Raw genomic sequence first — 16,915 nt, 5'->3', positions numbered from 1 at the left:
TTTATTAACTCATGTTATTTTAACTTTGTCATGTCTACCATTATTTTTCCTACACAAAATAATTGTTTAAGTAAACTAATAAAAGTGGTTTCACTAATTTTGGGGTGTTATGGATTAGTTATGAATTAATCTATCTGCAACACATTTACTCAATCCTGCACGTTACAATAACTATTTCAAGATTTCATATATTTTTAGAAGATAGAGGATCATATAAGAAAAAAATTGGTTTTATGATTTTTGGATTAGTAAATAATTAACCATGCATTTAACTCAAATTAATAAATGAGTTGCACGTTTTTCTTTTCTTCAAACTTCCTCTCCTTAAATATGATGCAAAAGATATTATTTTTGAAAAAAAAAATCACAGAATGTTTTAGAATTGTCTCTAGGTTTTTTTAGAACTTTTTGTGATTTTTTTAATTTTTGAGGGTATTTTTTAATAAAATTGAACCTTTAATTTTTTTTACAACAAAACAACTTATAGAGAGAAAATCAAAATACAGGTGATTTTTGGAGGGTTTTTTATTTTTCCTTTTTGTAAAAGGCTCATAAACAATCTTTAAAAGGCTCAGGCCCTTTGAAGAAAGGCAGCCTAACTAAACAGGCCATTCGAAGAAAGCCCAGCCTAACACATCCACCGTAGCCTAGGAACAGGGCATGCCAGCCCAACTCCTGAAATATGACTTACAATGACATAGATAATTTTTAGAGATTTTTTGAGTTAAATTTTTTTAAGAGCTAGATAATAACATCCTCCATATCGTAGGATTTTTTAAGATTTTTTTATGATTATTTCAATAATATTTTGAATTTTAAGAATACTGGAACACAATTATTTTTTTATTTTTAATTTTGTCGCTCGTCGGAAGCCGATATGTAACCAGCATATATTTGTAATTTTCAAAACGGACATTTATATTTGTATTTTTTATTTAATAAATATAAAAAATCCTTTTCCTATAGAACTCGATCTCGTCTAACCCCGTCGGGCGGCGGGGCCACGCCTCCGCAAGACGCAAGAGCAGACGCCGCTCCTCCCGGTCTGGGCGCGGACGCCAACGACGCGAAGGCCCAAGACCCGACGCCACCCGCTCCCCACTGCCGCAGCCGTAGGTGCTATGGATGAAGACCATCACCACAGGCCCTCCTCGTCGTCCTCGCCCGGCCGCGGTTCCTTTCTCTCTGGTCTCTGCGCCGCGGCGCTCCGCTGCAAGCCCCTCGGTGCCCACGCCTCCTCTGCCGCGTCCGGCGAGGGACTCGTGCGGCAGCTCGGCGTCCTCGACCTCGTGCTGATCGGGATGGGCGCGTCCATCGGCGCCGGCATATTTGTCATCACTGGCACCGTCGCCCGCGACGCCGGCCCAGGTCAAACCCATGGCTCCTCTTCGCACTTGAATCAAAATCAGACACTACTACCACTACTCCTCGGACCTCGGTCCACAGGGGGATTTGTGTACAACAGTTAGCAGTGGGAGCAACATCTTGTTGGTCTCATGATGTATTAGAATTGGCGATGACATGGAAAATTTGGTGGGATCACTCACGCTATTAGTGAATCATTCGAGAATTGCTTGACTGTTTGGCTCCTTCAAATTCCTGAATTGAAATGTTACTTTCCTTTCTTACACAACCTTTCTCTTTGTTTATTTTCTGCTGAAATTAACAAGAGTGGTTAAAACTGAAACAGGCGTTACAATCAGTTTTGTTCTTGCTGGGGCTGCATGTGTGCTCAATGCCTTGTGTTATGCTGACTCGCGTCCCGTTTCCCAGCTGTGGTTGGGGGAGCATACTTGTACACGTATGCGGCGTTCAATGAGTTCACCGCCTTCTTAGTTTTCACCCAGTTGATGCTAGATCACCATATTGGTGCAGCAAGCATCGCTCGTAGCTTAGCAAGCTACTTTATCCTATTCGTGGAACTGATTCCATTCCTGAAGGGCCATATTCCAAGCTGGATAGGGCATGGAGAGGAGTTTTTTGGCGGTGTGATATCAATAAACATATTGGCCCCAATTCTTCTCATTATCTTAACTGCAATTCTCTGCTATGGTGTCAAAGAATCATCAGCAGTAAACATGTTTATGACTACATTGAAGGCAAGACTGCTTACAAGCTAAAATAGGGTTTTCTTCCACTGCGACCTGTTTCTTGCACATTGTTAAATTGCCTAATTGAATGGTGTTGAGGTGGCTAAGTGATTTTTCCTTTAACATCACTGTTAGGTGGCTAAGTGAGCTCCTTATAACATCGTTATTAGCTGTTCTATGATAAGAGTTTTGTTGCACGCAGAAGCCAGAAGGCAATGCTTTTCATTATTAGGTGCTCTATGTTTTCCATGATTTAGTTTTCAGGTTTGGGAGATTTTATTCACTGTTGTTTTGGACTGATGCAATGTGCATTATTTCCATTATGCAGATAGTCATTGTTATAGTCGTCGTATTTGCTGGTGTGTTTGAGGTGGATGTATCAAATTGGTCACCATTTATGCCAAATGGTTTCAAATCTGTAGTGACTGGAGCCACAGTAGTCTTTTTTGCATATGTTGGCTTTGATGCAGTTGCTAATTCTGCTGAGGAAGCCAAAAAGCCACAGGTAATGCATTTACTTCACATATTTAGTAATGCTGTCTTTTTATGGCCATATTCTGTTTGCTTCATGGATATGCCAGTATTCAATTTTCATTCTTTGCAAATAATTTATAGATTGTGATAGTGTGAAATGCATTCTAACTTTTCTTTCTGTTAACTCAAACAAAAAATTTCAGAGGGACTTGCCCATTGGTATCCTAGGAAGCCTTCTAGCATGTGTGTTATTATATGTTGCTGTATGCTTGGTCATTACTGGAATGGTGCCATATACATTACTTGGTGATGATTCTCCTTTGGCTGAGGCTTTTGCTGCTAAGGGATTGAAATTTGTTACTGTATTGATCAGCATTGGAGCTGTTGCTGGACTTACTACAACACTTCTTGTTGGCTTATATGTTCAGGTATGCCTTCTAACTTGATTATGAATCGCTGATCAGATTAGTAGGTTTTCCTCAATGGAATTGATCTACTTGATGAACTCCTCCTTAATTGTAAACAGTCGCGTTTGTATCTTCGGCTTGGAAGGGATGGTCTGCTACCTTCAGTATTTGCTAAAGTACACCCAACAAGACATACACCTCTGCACTCTCAGATCTGGGTTGGCTGTGTTGCAGCAGTCATAGCAGGTCTCTTTAATGTGCATATGCTCTCTCATATTCTTTCCGTTGGCACTCTGGTACGAAACTTAAGTAATATATGCAATTGTAAGATCTCACTCTCATCATTCAGCAGTCACATGCAACTATTAGTTTTTTCTTTCTTTCTTTCTTTCTTTCTTTCTGGGAGCAGACAGGTTATTCTGTTGTATCATCTTGTGTGATCACACTAAGATGGAAGGACAAAGCAACTAGTCGAATATGTCAATATGGCAAGAGGGTGTCCTTTGTCTTGTTATAGTTGCTCTTTGTGGTTTTGTAGCGGGACTTTGCTATCGTTTCAACTATGCTATTGCATTTATGATAGTAGCTTTCCTGATAGCTGTTGCTGCCAGTTTTGCTCTCCAATTTCTCCAGGTAAATTCCACTATCGGCCTTTCCCCCATATATTATCATTATTTGTGTGACTACATAAATCATACTATTCGTTTTGCTGTTTGAAACCATGGTTAAAGATATCATTAACTAAATGTTTGGACGCATGGATGTTCAGTTTCAACTTCTTGATACAGTATTTTCTTCAAAACCTTGCCTCACATGCATTTCCAGGTCTATGTGGATCCACCTGGCTTTTCTTGTCCTGGAGTTCCTATGGTCCCAATTGTCTCTGTTTTCTTCAACATGCTCCTGTTTGCTCAGGTTTGTGCTGCTCTACTTGCTCGCTCTATTTGCAGAATTCTTGTTTCATATTTTATGAAAGTTTGTACTCCCTTTATGGTGGTACCTTTGTAACTTCTGTTTACCGCCGAATCTCCATAACTGATGGCAATAACACTTTGTTTGGCAGCTACATGAAGAAGCGTGGTATAGATTTGTCATCCTTAGCCTCGTCACTGTGGGAGTGTATGCCGGCTATGGTCAGTACAACGTTGTTCCTTCCACTTCGGATCACTCTGCTGTTGTTTACCACGGAGTTCCTTCTGAAGCTCCTTGAGCTATTGCAGCCAATGTTCGCCTAAACGCGCGTCTAATGCGTCTAGACAGCGTCTAAACGCTAGTCGGCCGGTTGGCGTCTAGTTTAGGCCCTGGGCGCAGCTTTAGACGGAAATCCCGTCTAGACGGTCGTAGACGGTCAAAAACGGTCTAAACGACGCCGCTGGACGTTACCTGAACACGATTAGACGGCAAGGCGCGCGCCTAGTCGGCCGTTTAGGCGATGGACGGGTGGAGTTTTGGTGCCATAGAATGGCCGTGCGCGCGAAAGGAATGGCCAGGCACGCGAAAGGAGTTTTGACGCCGTTGGACGTTACCTTTTCCCCTTTCTAGCTTGTTTGGAGCTCGAATCGAGTCGCGGCCGTCGGTCGAACTAGCTCCATCGCCTCCCGCCGGACCGCGACGCCTGGCCACTTCTCCATCGCCCTTCCTCAGCACCTCCCGCCGGACTGCGACGCCCGGCCGCTCGCGCCGCGTGCCCGATTCCTCCGCACCGCCTCCCGCCAGACCGTGACGCCCGGTGCCCGCTTCCTCCGCGCCGCTTGCCCGCCGGACCGCGACGCCCGGCCGCTTCTCCATCGCCCTTCCTCAGCACCTCCCGCCTGACCGCGAAGCCCGGCCGCTCGCACCGCGTGCCCGCTTCCTCCGCATCGCCTCCCGTCGGACCGCGACGCCCGGCCGCTTCTCCATCGTCCCCCTTCCTCAGCACCTCTCGTTCCTCGCGCCTGTGCTTTCTTCCTCCGCAGATCCGCACTGCTCAGGTCGGTGGCCAGGGGATCCCTCTCCCTCTCACTTTCTGACTTTCATTGCTATTCCTTTGTGAAATTGAGTTGATTTACAAATTGTTTTTTAGATTAGTCCAATAAATCAGAGATGTCGTCTGCTGCATCAGCTCCGTCCGCCAACTCTACGCGTACTAGCTTGAAGAGGAATTCCAGTGACATAGGGTGGGAGCATGGAACCTTGGTGAATCCAAATGACTTGAATGTGGTTAAGTGCAACTATTGTAATAAGGTTGTAAAGGCAGGAATATACAGGCTGAAGTGCCATATTGCGGGAGAAAAAGGGGTCACAACTTGCGTGAAAGCAACACCTGAGGCTGTACTTCAGTGCAAAAATGCTATAAATGAGTCAAAGAGAAGCAAAGTTGCTAGGCTACAAAGTGAGCAAGAGATGAGAGATGATGTGATCATTGACGTCAGGGATGATGGGGATTTGACTAATGGCAATGCTGAAGGGCTTGACAATGTTGGAGAATCGGCACCTCAGAAAATGGGGCCTATGGATAAGTTCACAATGCCCATGGATCCAAGTTCCATGGGCAAAACAAAGGTAGTACGGCAGCAAAAGATCAGTGAAGCAATATGGAAAGAGAGAATGCATATGTTGAAGCGTTACATTGCGAAGTGGGTGTACGTACACGGTAATAAGTTGTTCATTTGGTCCTTTCTCCATTAAATTCTAACACTGACTTATTTTCCAAATTTTAAGCTTGAATTGTTTCAATTTCAGGAATACCTTTCCATGCCATCAACAATGTAGAGTTTGACCAAATGTTAGAAGCAGCTGGCCGCTTTGGCCCCGGTGCAAAAAAACCAAATCAACATGAGCTGCGGGAGAAATTGTTATATGAAGAAGTGGAGGATACCAAGAAGTTGTTGAAGGTGCAAGAAGTAGACTGGGCCAGCAATGGGTGCTCCATTATGACAGATGCATGGACTGACCAAAAGAGGAGAAGCATCATGAATCTTTGTTTGCATTGCAGCATTGGCACAAGCTTTCTTGAATCAAAGGAGGCCTCAGATGAGTCACACACTGGACAGGTTATCTTTGACTATGTGAATAGCTGTATTGAGCGAGTAGGTGCTAACAATGTTGTGCAAGTAGTCACGGATAATGCTTCAAACAACATGGCAGCAAAGGACTTGATGTATGTGGAGAGGCCCAATATATTTTGGAGCTCATGTGCAACTCACACCATCAATTTGATGCTTGAAGGAATTGGAAAGATGAAAAGGTTCAAGAACACAATTGAGCAAGCAAAGGCAATTACCATCTTTATATATTCACACCATAAAACATTGGCTTTGATGAGGAGGTTTACAAAGAAGAGAGATATTGTTAGGCCTGGTGTGACAAGATTTGCTTCCTCTTTTCTCACTTTGCAAAGTTTGTATGAAAAGAAGGGCCAACTAAGGGCAATGTCTCAATGCGAGGAATGGGACAAATTCTGCCGGCTGAACCACATCAAGAAGAACAAGAAAGCTGTCCAAGCCACAGGTACAATGGTGAAACCTGCCTTTTGGAGTGGGGTTGCTCTTTGCTTGAGGGTGTTTGAGCCATTAATCAAAGTTCTTCGCATGGTTGATGGGGATATCAAGCCATCAATGGCCTTTCTTTATGGAGAGATTCAAAAGGCAAAGAAAGAAATCATGGTGGGGATTGGGAATGCCGACAAGACCGGACATCTCTACAATAATGTCATAGAGATCATTGATGCAAAGATGAAGGATAGGCTTGACAGTCCTTTGCACTTGGCTGCATACTTCTTGAATCCATATTATGGTTACAATGATCCATCTATCTTCACAGATGAGCATGTCATGGATGGGTTCATTAGTGCTGTTGAAACATTTTACCATGGTAATTATGACAAGCAAAGTCAAGTGCTCAATGAGGAGTTGTACAAGTATAAAGATAAACTAGGACACTTTGCAAAACCTGTAGCAAAGCTTGGCTGCAATGATTTTGATTTCAGCCCAGGTAATAAACTAATAATTCAGATTCACTATTTATTTCAGATTTTCAGATCTGAACTTTGCCTTGTGCTAATTTGGCTTCACTCTTTCTTGACATTTGTATGCACTATGCAGCTAAATGGTGGGGCACATATGGAACACAGGTTCCAACATTGCAAATGATGGCCACAAGGATGCTCTCTTTGACTTCTAGTTCTTCCGGTTGTGAAAGGAATTGGAGTTGTTTTGAAGGGGTAAGGCTCTCAACTCTTAGATAATAATTCTCTAAATATGTTTATTCCAAGTATATAACTAAACTTGTATTAGCATTTTGTAGATTCATACAAAGAAAAGAAATAAGCTGACTTGTGAGCGCCTCAACCAACTTGTCTTTGTTCAATACAACAACAAAATGCATAGCAAAAAAGAGAAGGCCAAGAAGAACAAGAACATGGATCCCCTTCTACAAACTGAAGCATCTAAGGCTCAAGGGTGGCTGATTGAAGGTGGAGATGAAGAAGATATTGAGCCGGTTACGGGGCTGACATGGAAATTAATTGAAGAGGCATGTGGAGCTGATGAGGTCACTAAGCTTCGTAGGAGTGCAAGATTGTCTCAAGAAAGAGATATTGATGAAGAAGTCTTCGAGTCCGACGCCGTAGAAGAACCAATCAATGAGGAGGAAATTGAGTTCGAATCTGACCAAGAAGAAGTTGTCCCAATAATGGAATATGAGGGAGAGGGGGAGAATGACAATTAGTCGCTGCATTTGATCATCATATTTATTATCACTTATCACCTATAAATTATCCATCATTTATCATGCTTGCAGCTTGTTATGTACTTATGTTTGTGAGAAACTAAGAACTATGGCTGTCTATGTCACTTGTCATGTCTCTATATGTGAGATGTGAGAACTATTTTATATTCTGGGCTATTTGTAAGAACCATGTCTGTCATTCACCTATCAATTATCTATCACTCGCTCTATGTCTAATTGTCTATGTCGTTTCTATCAATTACTTGATAAATGATAACTGATATTTGGACTGTTTATAAGTCTTACTGATATTTGCCATATTCTTTTGTAGGAAGAGAAGCCAATTGGTGGATGAGACATCCCCAAGGTTCTCAAAGACCAGCAGCTTGAAATGGCTGCTGCTTGCAAAGAAATATAACAAACTGAACATTAGCCTCTATAAGGTATGCCACAAATCTCATTTTGTTGCACATTTTTGGTGCTACAGTACATAACGTTTAAACCGTTTAAATCGTCTAGACGGTCGTTTAGACCGTTTAGACGCTAGACTGCGGGTGACCGTCTAAGGAGCGTTTAGCGTCTAGGATAACATTGATTGCAGCCCTTCCAGTTCATCAGAAAATCCTGTACCACATAGAACATCAAGGATGCTGGGGCCTAATTTTTTCCTTGAAATATTGCTCCGAGCTCTGCACAGTGTATACTCTAGAGTTGCATACTGTACACAGTGAATTTCTTTTCGGACCAAGGTACACAATGAATTTCTCGACCTGTAAATTGAGATGTTGCAGTGTCCAGTTGTCCACCATACCATTTGTCAACGATGACGATAGCAACTTTTCCCCGTAGCTCACTGTCATGTACATGTATCCTGAAGAGTTCATATTATTATTGATGTTTTCCCCTTTTGGAGGTACTATCTTTTGCATCAAATGTTGGCCCCCAGCTCCCGCCTCCCTAGTTACTACTGGGCCTTGTACCCTTGTTCCTTCTCCTCGAGAGTCACGACCTGGCCCTAGCCGGTTGCTCAACGGTACGGCAGCCGCTTGGCCCGGCCGTTGTTTGTGCATATCAGCACCACCCAATGCATGGTCGGCAGCCGCTCGGCCCGGCCGCCTCGTCTTCTCGACTTTTTATATATGCATATTTTTTAAATATTTTTAAGAATACATGTCCGTTGAAAAAAATGTATGGGTAGGCCACCATCATTCCTTGGGTAAGAATAAGATCTCACGTATTGAACGGGTGAGAATTTATGAGTCTCGATACTCAGTGTATTAAATAACCGAAAAGAAGAATATCTCGCCTATTTAGTGGGCCCGCGTCTCGCTCGGAGAATGGACGGTATCTTTATTAATATACAACAGAATAGATATCTGTATAATTGTTTTTTTTTTCTAATACAATTTTTGTATACGGCAACTTGAAAAATATTGCATATTCATTCGGCAAAATGCTGGTTGTGCAAATAGTTGTCCAAACGGCATCAAAGAATGGTTCATTATATACTTAATTTTGGTTCAATGTCATTTTATCGATATTTCTTTATTTAGTTGATGTAAAAGTGTGTGAGTTAACTTTTTTAGTGAAATAACGTTAGGAGGATACAAAATCTAATTTGTCAAACAATAGTAGTTATGGAACACAATTATCATATAACCCGGCACATATGTTACATTTGCTGAGAAACATTACATACGACATGAAGTTTATCGTCGCTGCGTGAATGGACCCTAACCATAAAAAAATAATAACAACAAACATTGACATATATGGCACGCGTAAAGACTAACCTAATAGTGTATCGCTGCTAAACCTAAAATGCCTTAGGAAATAAAAATAGACTGGATTACAATAGATGCTCTCTACTGAGTGCACTTAGGATATTTGCCCTTTCGTAGGGCATCGAGACTCTCCACCTTAGCACGATGGGTCATCTCCCGCTTCCTTTCCCTCTCTACTTCATGTGCTTCAGCTGCAATGTGCTCCTATGCTGCCTTCCTCATGCGCTCCTCCTCCTGATGCTTCAGCCGTAGTTCCACATGTTGTTACTCGTACTTCCGGCATTCATACGCTTCCTTCCTCTACCGCATGCTCATGTTGACCTACCATTTCTAGTGCTCATTTTGCTCAATATCGAACCATTTCATGAAGTAATAGATATGCGAAGGAGACTGAACAAATGAAATAAGAAGGAAAATTAGTAAGACAGTGCATGAAATCATATGAAAAGTGCTACATGAGTGATATATATCACTATACTGGTGGGTACTCGTACATTTCATGTTGAAATGGATCGTACTAGTAGTTGACACACAAGAAGAAACGTAGGCCATAGATGTAGGAGATTTATAGGACTTGCGAAGCCTACAAGGGTCGCTATAGAAGCACATCGGCAGTTCGACCCCCTAGTGGATGAAAATCCACTAATACTTTTTGGGTGGACTTGATGGTGCTAAGGAAGACATTGCAGTTGAGATAGCTGAGTAATAAGTGGTCTATCCATGGTTGAGGACGGAGTTATTTATGGTGGCTGGGGGCTGGTGTATAGACTAAGTGCATGTGCATGGCTGGGAGATGGAGCATGGGATTTCCTGTGAAAGCTGAAAAAGTTATGGCATTGATGTTTGACAGAGATTCTCTATGAAAATTGTTGCTTGGTGTTGTCATTTCATTATGCAGAAGTTCATGAAGGAGTTATTGTTGGCTCTCGTGGGAAGGGTGGTTCAACTAGTGCAGACCTTTGAGTTTGTTACCGCCAATGTATTCCACGTAAGACATTCATGTGTCGTATGCTACACGTATTGTACTATCATTGTTTCAGTTAATGAGGGTGTTATCAATTTAGTATGACTAGAAGCAATGTATTTTAATATATTGTCTTAGCCTTACGTGATATTTTATTATACCATGTTGTTTGTAATTGAATAATTTATACCCTGTCATGTAATGTTGTATTTTATTTGTACATGTACTAGTGGTAGGATTCATAATACGAATGATTTTGATGTGAAAAGTTGCAAGACAACGATTAATTACCTAACAAGACGACACTCCTACCCTGGTCCCTGCCTCTCGCATGCTTTCGCCAATGTGCTGGCACTGGTTTTCACCTTAATATAGAGTAAGTTTCAGAAACTATACAGTTTTCAGTGGTACCCCTAATAGGTCGGTACAATCTAGCGAATAACTTTTCGATGCTACCATAATAGGCCGGTGTAGTCTAGATAATAGGCTTTTTAGTGCTGTCACATCTATTCACTACCGTCGGAATTTCTTGTATATAAACAAAACATAATCGATTCTTTACTCTCACATCTCCTAACCTTAAATTGAATCGAGATAATGGCGCATTCTCATCCTCCCGTTGGCCCCATCGATCCACTGCATTCACACCCCCATTTAGACGTCTACAGTAGAGATTACTACGAAAAATGCAATGCTCTTCCTTACTCATTTTGGCCGCTATGTCGTCATGGAGATGACATTATAGTCCAAGTTTACGAGCATTTTGGTGACGCATGCCGTCGATTCTTCCGTTGTCCATATTTCAGAGTATGAACAAATTATACTCACTTTCTTTCCTATTATCTCAACAACATTTACTTATATCATCTATCACTTTTTCTAGACAGATGATTGTGAGTTCCAGTACTAGATTAACCCACGGATAAAACCACACATTCAAGAATACATCTGTCACCTTCACGCCATCATCGAGGAACTACATGAACAATTACGCCAAGAGAGAGCAAAAAACGTCAGCTGCTATATCTCACCTCGCATGGCGGGTCGGAGGAACAACTAGGAGTAATATCAATATGTTCTAGCTGTCGGTAGAGGATTTGATTTTATATTTGACTTATACTATTTTTCATTCCCTAAGACATGTTAGGTGAAGGGTCAGTACACCACTAGGGGTATCGTATATGCCATCATTCATTCGGTCGACATGTTTATTATGATTATTATGGAATGGTCATTTTACGAGTTAATGGTTTGAATAGAATCACAAAACAAAAACACGACACATGAAAGCTATTATGATAGTAATAATAATCTAGTAGCATGAAGAAATACAATAACATAAGACCATGAAACTAACAATGATATAGTTGCCTACAGGTTATATCCCCTTTTAGGGATGAGGCCCCTGATCGCATCCGTCCTCAGGACCCTACGCCTCCTCGCTCTCACCTGGTTAGCTGAGTATGTCAGGTTGTCCCATAGAACAATCAGTCGCTCAGGCCGTCCAGTGAGCGGTAGAGTGGTGTACTTGTCCTGGGAGGGTTGTGTTCCCAGGAGTGACATGCTAGGTAACCGCAACACACTAAGCTTGTTGCTCTGTTCAAAGATGAAGTCGTACCCAGGGACATGAGTAACATCCCTGCTAAGCAGCTCCATGTAGCTACCCTGCGCCTCTATGTCCCAAAGATCTTCGATCTCTCCACATGGAACAACGAAGAAAACATGTTAGCATCAATAAACTGTGACATACATACCAATTTGTTATGCATGAAGAGAGTGTTATACCTGAGCTGGGGACGCGAGAACGTGAAGGACATGGGTCCATGGAGGAAGGGTGTGTCACCCCACTAGTGGATTAGAAGTAGTCACCACCACGGGTGAAGGATCGCCTAGACGCTATGACGTTGTAGCGGAGGTCACCTGGGTCCGCAGAGGAAGGGTGTGTCACCCTGCTGGTGGCGTAGAAGTGGTCACAACCACAAGTGAAGGGTGTCCTAGATGATGACAATGCGCTCGTATGACCACATCTGAAGCAGCAGGGGACACCCAGTGAGGAACACATCTTCATGCAGCCATCGCGCAGACCGCGGTACGTCGTAGCCAGCCTAGCTGAAGACCAGCTGTACTATGGGACCTCTCCCAAGTCGATGTCTGCAACCTCTCTAGCATATGGTGTCATGCTCCTCTAGATCGTGTTGTCGTGGGTCTCAGTGAACATGACCCACCCGAACAACCACAGGAGGTACGCCTCTAGGTGGCAGGAGACGTCCTCATCATCAGCCTGTGGGTGGATGTTGCCCGCCTGTAAAAAAAGTAACAAGTAACAATATCTTCATCCAATAGTAAAAATATTGTACAAGACATACGTACAACAAACTGGACGATAAAGGTCTTCGTCGGGCCGTGCTTCTCGGTTCTTGAAAAAAGCCTGAACGGGGCTACGTTGTCCCTCCGTTCAATAACGGAGAAGCAGGCCAGCATCTTATCATGCCAGCCCACGCCCACGTCTCTAGCCCCAATAGCGGCACTCGCGCAAGGCAGAACCATCAGGAGTGAGACATCCTCGAACGTATGCGCCATCTCACAGCACGGGAGGTGGAACGTGTGCGTCTCGGGACGCCACCTGTCAACAAGGGCTGCGAGGAGGTCTCTGTTGTAGCTGAACCGTTGTCACGGCCCAGAGTTTCTAAAACATGTAATTAAGTGCTAATGGGCATCATTAGCATCATGCGATGTGAATTTAACCGAATTTGGTTAAACCAGGTTTAACTGATACATTGTAAAGCATCTCCCAAAACTTCTATGGAACATAGGGCCGGTGACAATTTTAGAAATTAGTAGATGTCAGGAGGAGAATATAAATGAATTTCCCCAAATTTTGGGGGATTATTTTAAAGGCATAAAAATCAACACAAGTTAGAAAAGCTTGCCTCTTTGGAGAATTTTCATTTGAAATTGGTGCAAGCTTTTTGGGTCAAACAAGGTAAAATGGATTATTCATGATTTATAGAAGCCAACAAAATTTGTTCCACGAATTTTAGACCATAGTAAGACCTCCACTTTGATAACCAAAGTGGTGAAGATATTTCTTTGCCGGTTACTGTTCATGCGGGACCCACTCGTCATCCTCCCTCCTCACCCAGCCGCGCTGCTTCCAGAGGGCGGCGCCGGTTTTGTTGACTCCCGCGGCCGGCAAACCCAACACGCCGTCGAGTCACCGGCCGAGCCTTCGAGTACAAGCATCGTCGGCCTTAACCCCCCCCTGGACGCTCTCTCGTGGTTTCTCTCCTCTCTCTCCCTAGCTTGCTCTCCCTGTCGCCCAGCACACCACAGAGCAGAGCAGCGTTGCGTCGCGCCGCCGGCCAAATCCGACGCGCCACCGGCAAGCTCCCTCAAGCTCGAGCCGCGAGAAGCGCTAAGGAGGATCGTCGAAGCCTCTCCAACTAATTCCCGCGCGAATCCCCTCCCCTCTCGGTCGGATTTGGCGAGCTCATGCCGTCTTCCTCGGCGCCGGCGGCCTCCTTCCGCACCTCACCGTCGAGCTGCCTCGTTGCTGCTTTTTTGACCCATTGAAGCGCTCGGTGAGCTTTCCGTCCCCCTTTTGAGTCTTGTGCGCGCGCTGGATTCCATTTGGCCCGTCGCCGGCGTCGTTCTCCGCAGGAACCAGCCGCCGCCTTGCCATGGCGGTCGCCATCGGCCTAGTTTCCGTCGGGCCCGTCGCGAACTAGCTACGCCCTTAGAACAGCATGCTTGCATAGAAGCTATAGGAGTCCCCGGCCGAGTCAGTTGCGCCGCTGTTTGTCGTCAGCACGTTGAAACCGAGCTGCCGTCGTGCTTGTTCCGTCGTGCGTCGCCGCTCGCCGTCCTTCGATCGTCTCCGGTGACCACTTGTGCCACCAAAGAGTCCCCCTAAGCGTGCTGGTGCTGTTGATGCCCTCGGCCGGCCGAAGTTCGCCGCCGGTGAAGCCAGACCGTGCCGCCGGCGCTGTGCAGCCCTGCCCCGGTCAATTTTGACCCGGGTCAAACCCACCGGGCCCACTGTCAGCCTCAGTGGCTAGCCGGCCGAGTGTGCAAAAAGTATTGCGGGCATTTTTTTTAATCGGGAAACTCCAGAAAATGCGAATTAGAATATTTGTTCAATGTTAAATCGGCTAGAATTTGTAAAATACATAGAAAATCGAATATATGTCCAAAAATTATGAAACTAATTTTGTTGGCCTTGTATTATCATACTCTGCACATGAAAAATACTAGGTGTTATGAAATGTATAATTAAATTTGTTCAATTAATGAAATGTGTTTAATCTTCAATAATTCATAAACAATTTTTGATAAGTCCAAAATTGGTAAATCCAATTTTGTTAATCTTGTTAAATTATGCCATGTTCATTAAAAATGCTAGGGTTTATGAAATGCTTACTGATGATTAATGAGTTGTCAAAATGGTTTCAATCTTTAAACATTTCATAATTGGTTGGTCCATAAATCGAGTTGTGTAAATCCTATTAGTGGGTTCCCTGTTCACTTAAAAGAGTTACCCTCATGTTAAGTATAGTTAGTTTTCTTTTAGATTTAAGCTTAGAGTTAAGCTTAATCAATCTAGGAAGTTGTTAAATGTTAAACAATAATTCAGATAAGGAAATCCTTAAGGCTTTTAACTCATGGCATAAGTGCATTGCATCTCCACTGTTGTCTTACAGTGAAGCATCTTTCATTGCATGTCATTCATATTCATTACATTGCACGCGTGATTCTTTTAGGAAACTTCGACCCGGCGAGCGAGGCGAACGAGTCTGTCCCCGGAGGTTCCCGCAGTGATGATCGTGACTCGAGTAGTGTTGGGCAGTAGTCAGGGCAGCAAGGCAAGTATCTAACATATTGCACCGTGTCAATTCGGAATCTAATATGTTATCTACGTTTATGTATACATTGCATGTGTCGGGTACCGAGTTGGGTAGAGCCTATGCCGATGCATTATCCCATTCCGGTCACGTGTCATGTGTTATTCCTTGAATCCTAGTGGTGTCATCGCGGTCTAATTATAGTTCGCTAAGCTTAGTGGTACTTAGGCCTTCCGGTAGAAGTCGATGACGGCGTCCACCGTTGTCGCGAGCCTAGGACTTATTACCTGTTCACATTTGTGGTTATGTTGATGATGTGTCGGTTTGGTGAGTGGTGAGTTGAGACGAGGTGTGGGCGGTGTTAGGGGTGTCATCTGCTCACGAGGAGTCCTCAGGCAGTTCGGGGAGGGAACCCGGACACCGTAGACCGCTTACACCGGTTAAGCACCGACCGTCGGTGTAGTCGGCTTTAGCACTTACCTTACTCACCACATGCTGATATAATGGTAGGCGAGCCGATTACCTTCGCAGACGTGGTCATGTGGGCCTCGTCATAGACGGTGTGAGTCCGGTTTGAGTCTGGGCTTTTAGCGGTATTAGTTTGCTCGGGGAGTAGTTCTAATACCGCCGTACCGAGCTATGGTTGATCCACATGGTTGGGCCTGGTTAGGAAAGGTTGTCACGGGTACCCCCTTGTGTGCATCTTAGCGGGTGGCACAAGCCGTATGGTCCCTGTGTCGTGTGGGTCCAGGAGTATCCCCCTGCAGGGTGTATAATCAGTTCGAACCGCCGCGCTCTCGGTCATGAGCATCGCTATCGCTTATCTCCACCGAGCGACCATGTTTTGGTCGTAGAGTTTCGATGTGAGTTGTGGCATGGTTGGTTTGGGTGGTTTGGTCGGTATGTGGTTGGTGGTTGGGTGGTAATGGTTTACTTTTATACACTTGTTGTTTTCATATCTGTTGTGGTCAGTTGGTTGGCAGAGTTTGAATCGGTGGTTGGTTAAGTCAGTTGCTTACACCTAGAGTCTAGGTTGCTTACCGCTTAATGAACTTAAACATGTCTTAATCCTTGCTACAGCTTTAAATGCATGATCCTTGGAGTCAAGAATATATATACTCATACTGTGTAAGACTTGCTAGTACCTTCGTACTAAGGGGTGCTGCCCTTAAGTTGCTTTCAGGTTCACAGGTTGGCGAGGAAGAGGCAGTTTTTGGCTACTTTTTGCCTGCCGATCCGGGTGGCGGGCAGGAGTAGCACATTCTACTCTGAACTCCGGCGCTTTTGGTATGGAGCCTAAGGGCATGCGGCTCCATACTCTTTTGTTATATAGGTTTTTCTTCCGCTGCATAGTTGTTGTTCCTCTTTTGTTGTAAATTGTGGAAGCAGTTGCATGTTTAATAATTGTAATCCAGTTTAATTATTTGCTCTCTGTTAAGCTGTGTTGTGATATTTGAGTTGGAAGGCATATGTTCTGATCCTGGGCGCAAAACACGTGCCGGGACTACCGGAATGGTATTCTGGTTAATCGTCGAGGTTGTGATTATGAATAATGATCCTCCTGATGATTAATTAGAATACTATTTGGATGGTTCCTCACAACTGTGTCGCCACATCCAAGGCCCCTGCCAACGTATCCACCTCCACC

The 16,915-nt window shown here is 43.9% G+C and overlaps 1 protein-coding gene and 1 pseudogene across 2 annotated transcripts; both read left to right on the top strand.

The window, feature by feature from the left end:
* The first annotated feature begins 974 nt into the window (after positions 1 to 974).
* Positions 975 to 8,499, top strand: LOC133921625 (cationic amino acid transporter 9, chloroplastic-like; annotated as a pseudogene).
* LOC133921624 (uncharacterized) lies at positions 4,203 to 8,272 on the top strand. 2 transcript variants are annotated; one of them, XM_062366581.1, is made up of 4 exons: positions 4,203 to 5,603; positions 5,693 to 6,943; positions 7,054 to 7,172; positions 7,256 to 8,272. In XM_062366581.1, exons 1-4 carry the CDS (start codon positions 5,054 to 5,056, stop codon positions 7,676 to 7,678), a joined length of 2,343 nt encoding a protein of 780 aa, XP_062222565.1. In that variant the 5' UTR covers positions 4,203 to 5,053; the 3' UTR covers positions 7,679 to 8,272. The 2 variants fall into 2 exon arrangements, with proteins under 2 accessions (XP_062222565.1, XP_062222566.1); XM_062366582.1 differs by having other exon boundaries at positions 7,246 to 7,427.
* Positions 8,500 to 16,915: the final 8,416 nt, after the last annotated feature.

The sequence above is a fragment of the Phragmites australis genome, chromosome 6, assembly GCF_958298935.1.
Source record: "Phragmites australis chromosome 6, lpPhrAust1.1, whole genome shotgun sequence".
Classification (NCBI taxonomy): Eukaryota; Viridiplantae; Streptophyta; class Magnoliopsida; order Poales; family Poaceae; genus Phragmites; species Phragmites australis.
The sequence above is the reverse complement of the archived record's forward strand: the minus strand, read 5'-3'. Positions and strand labels throughout refer to the sequence as shown.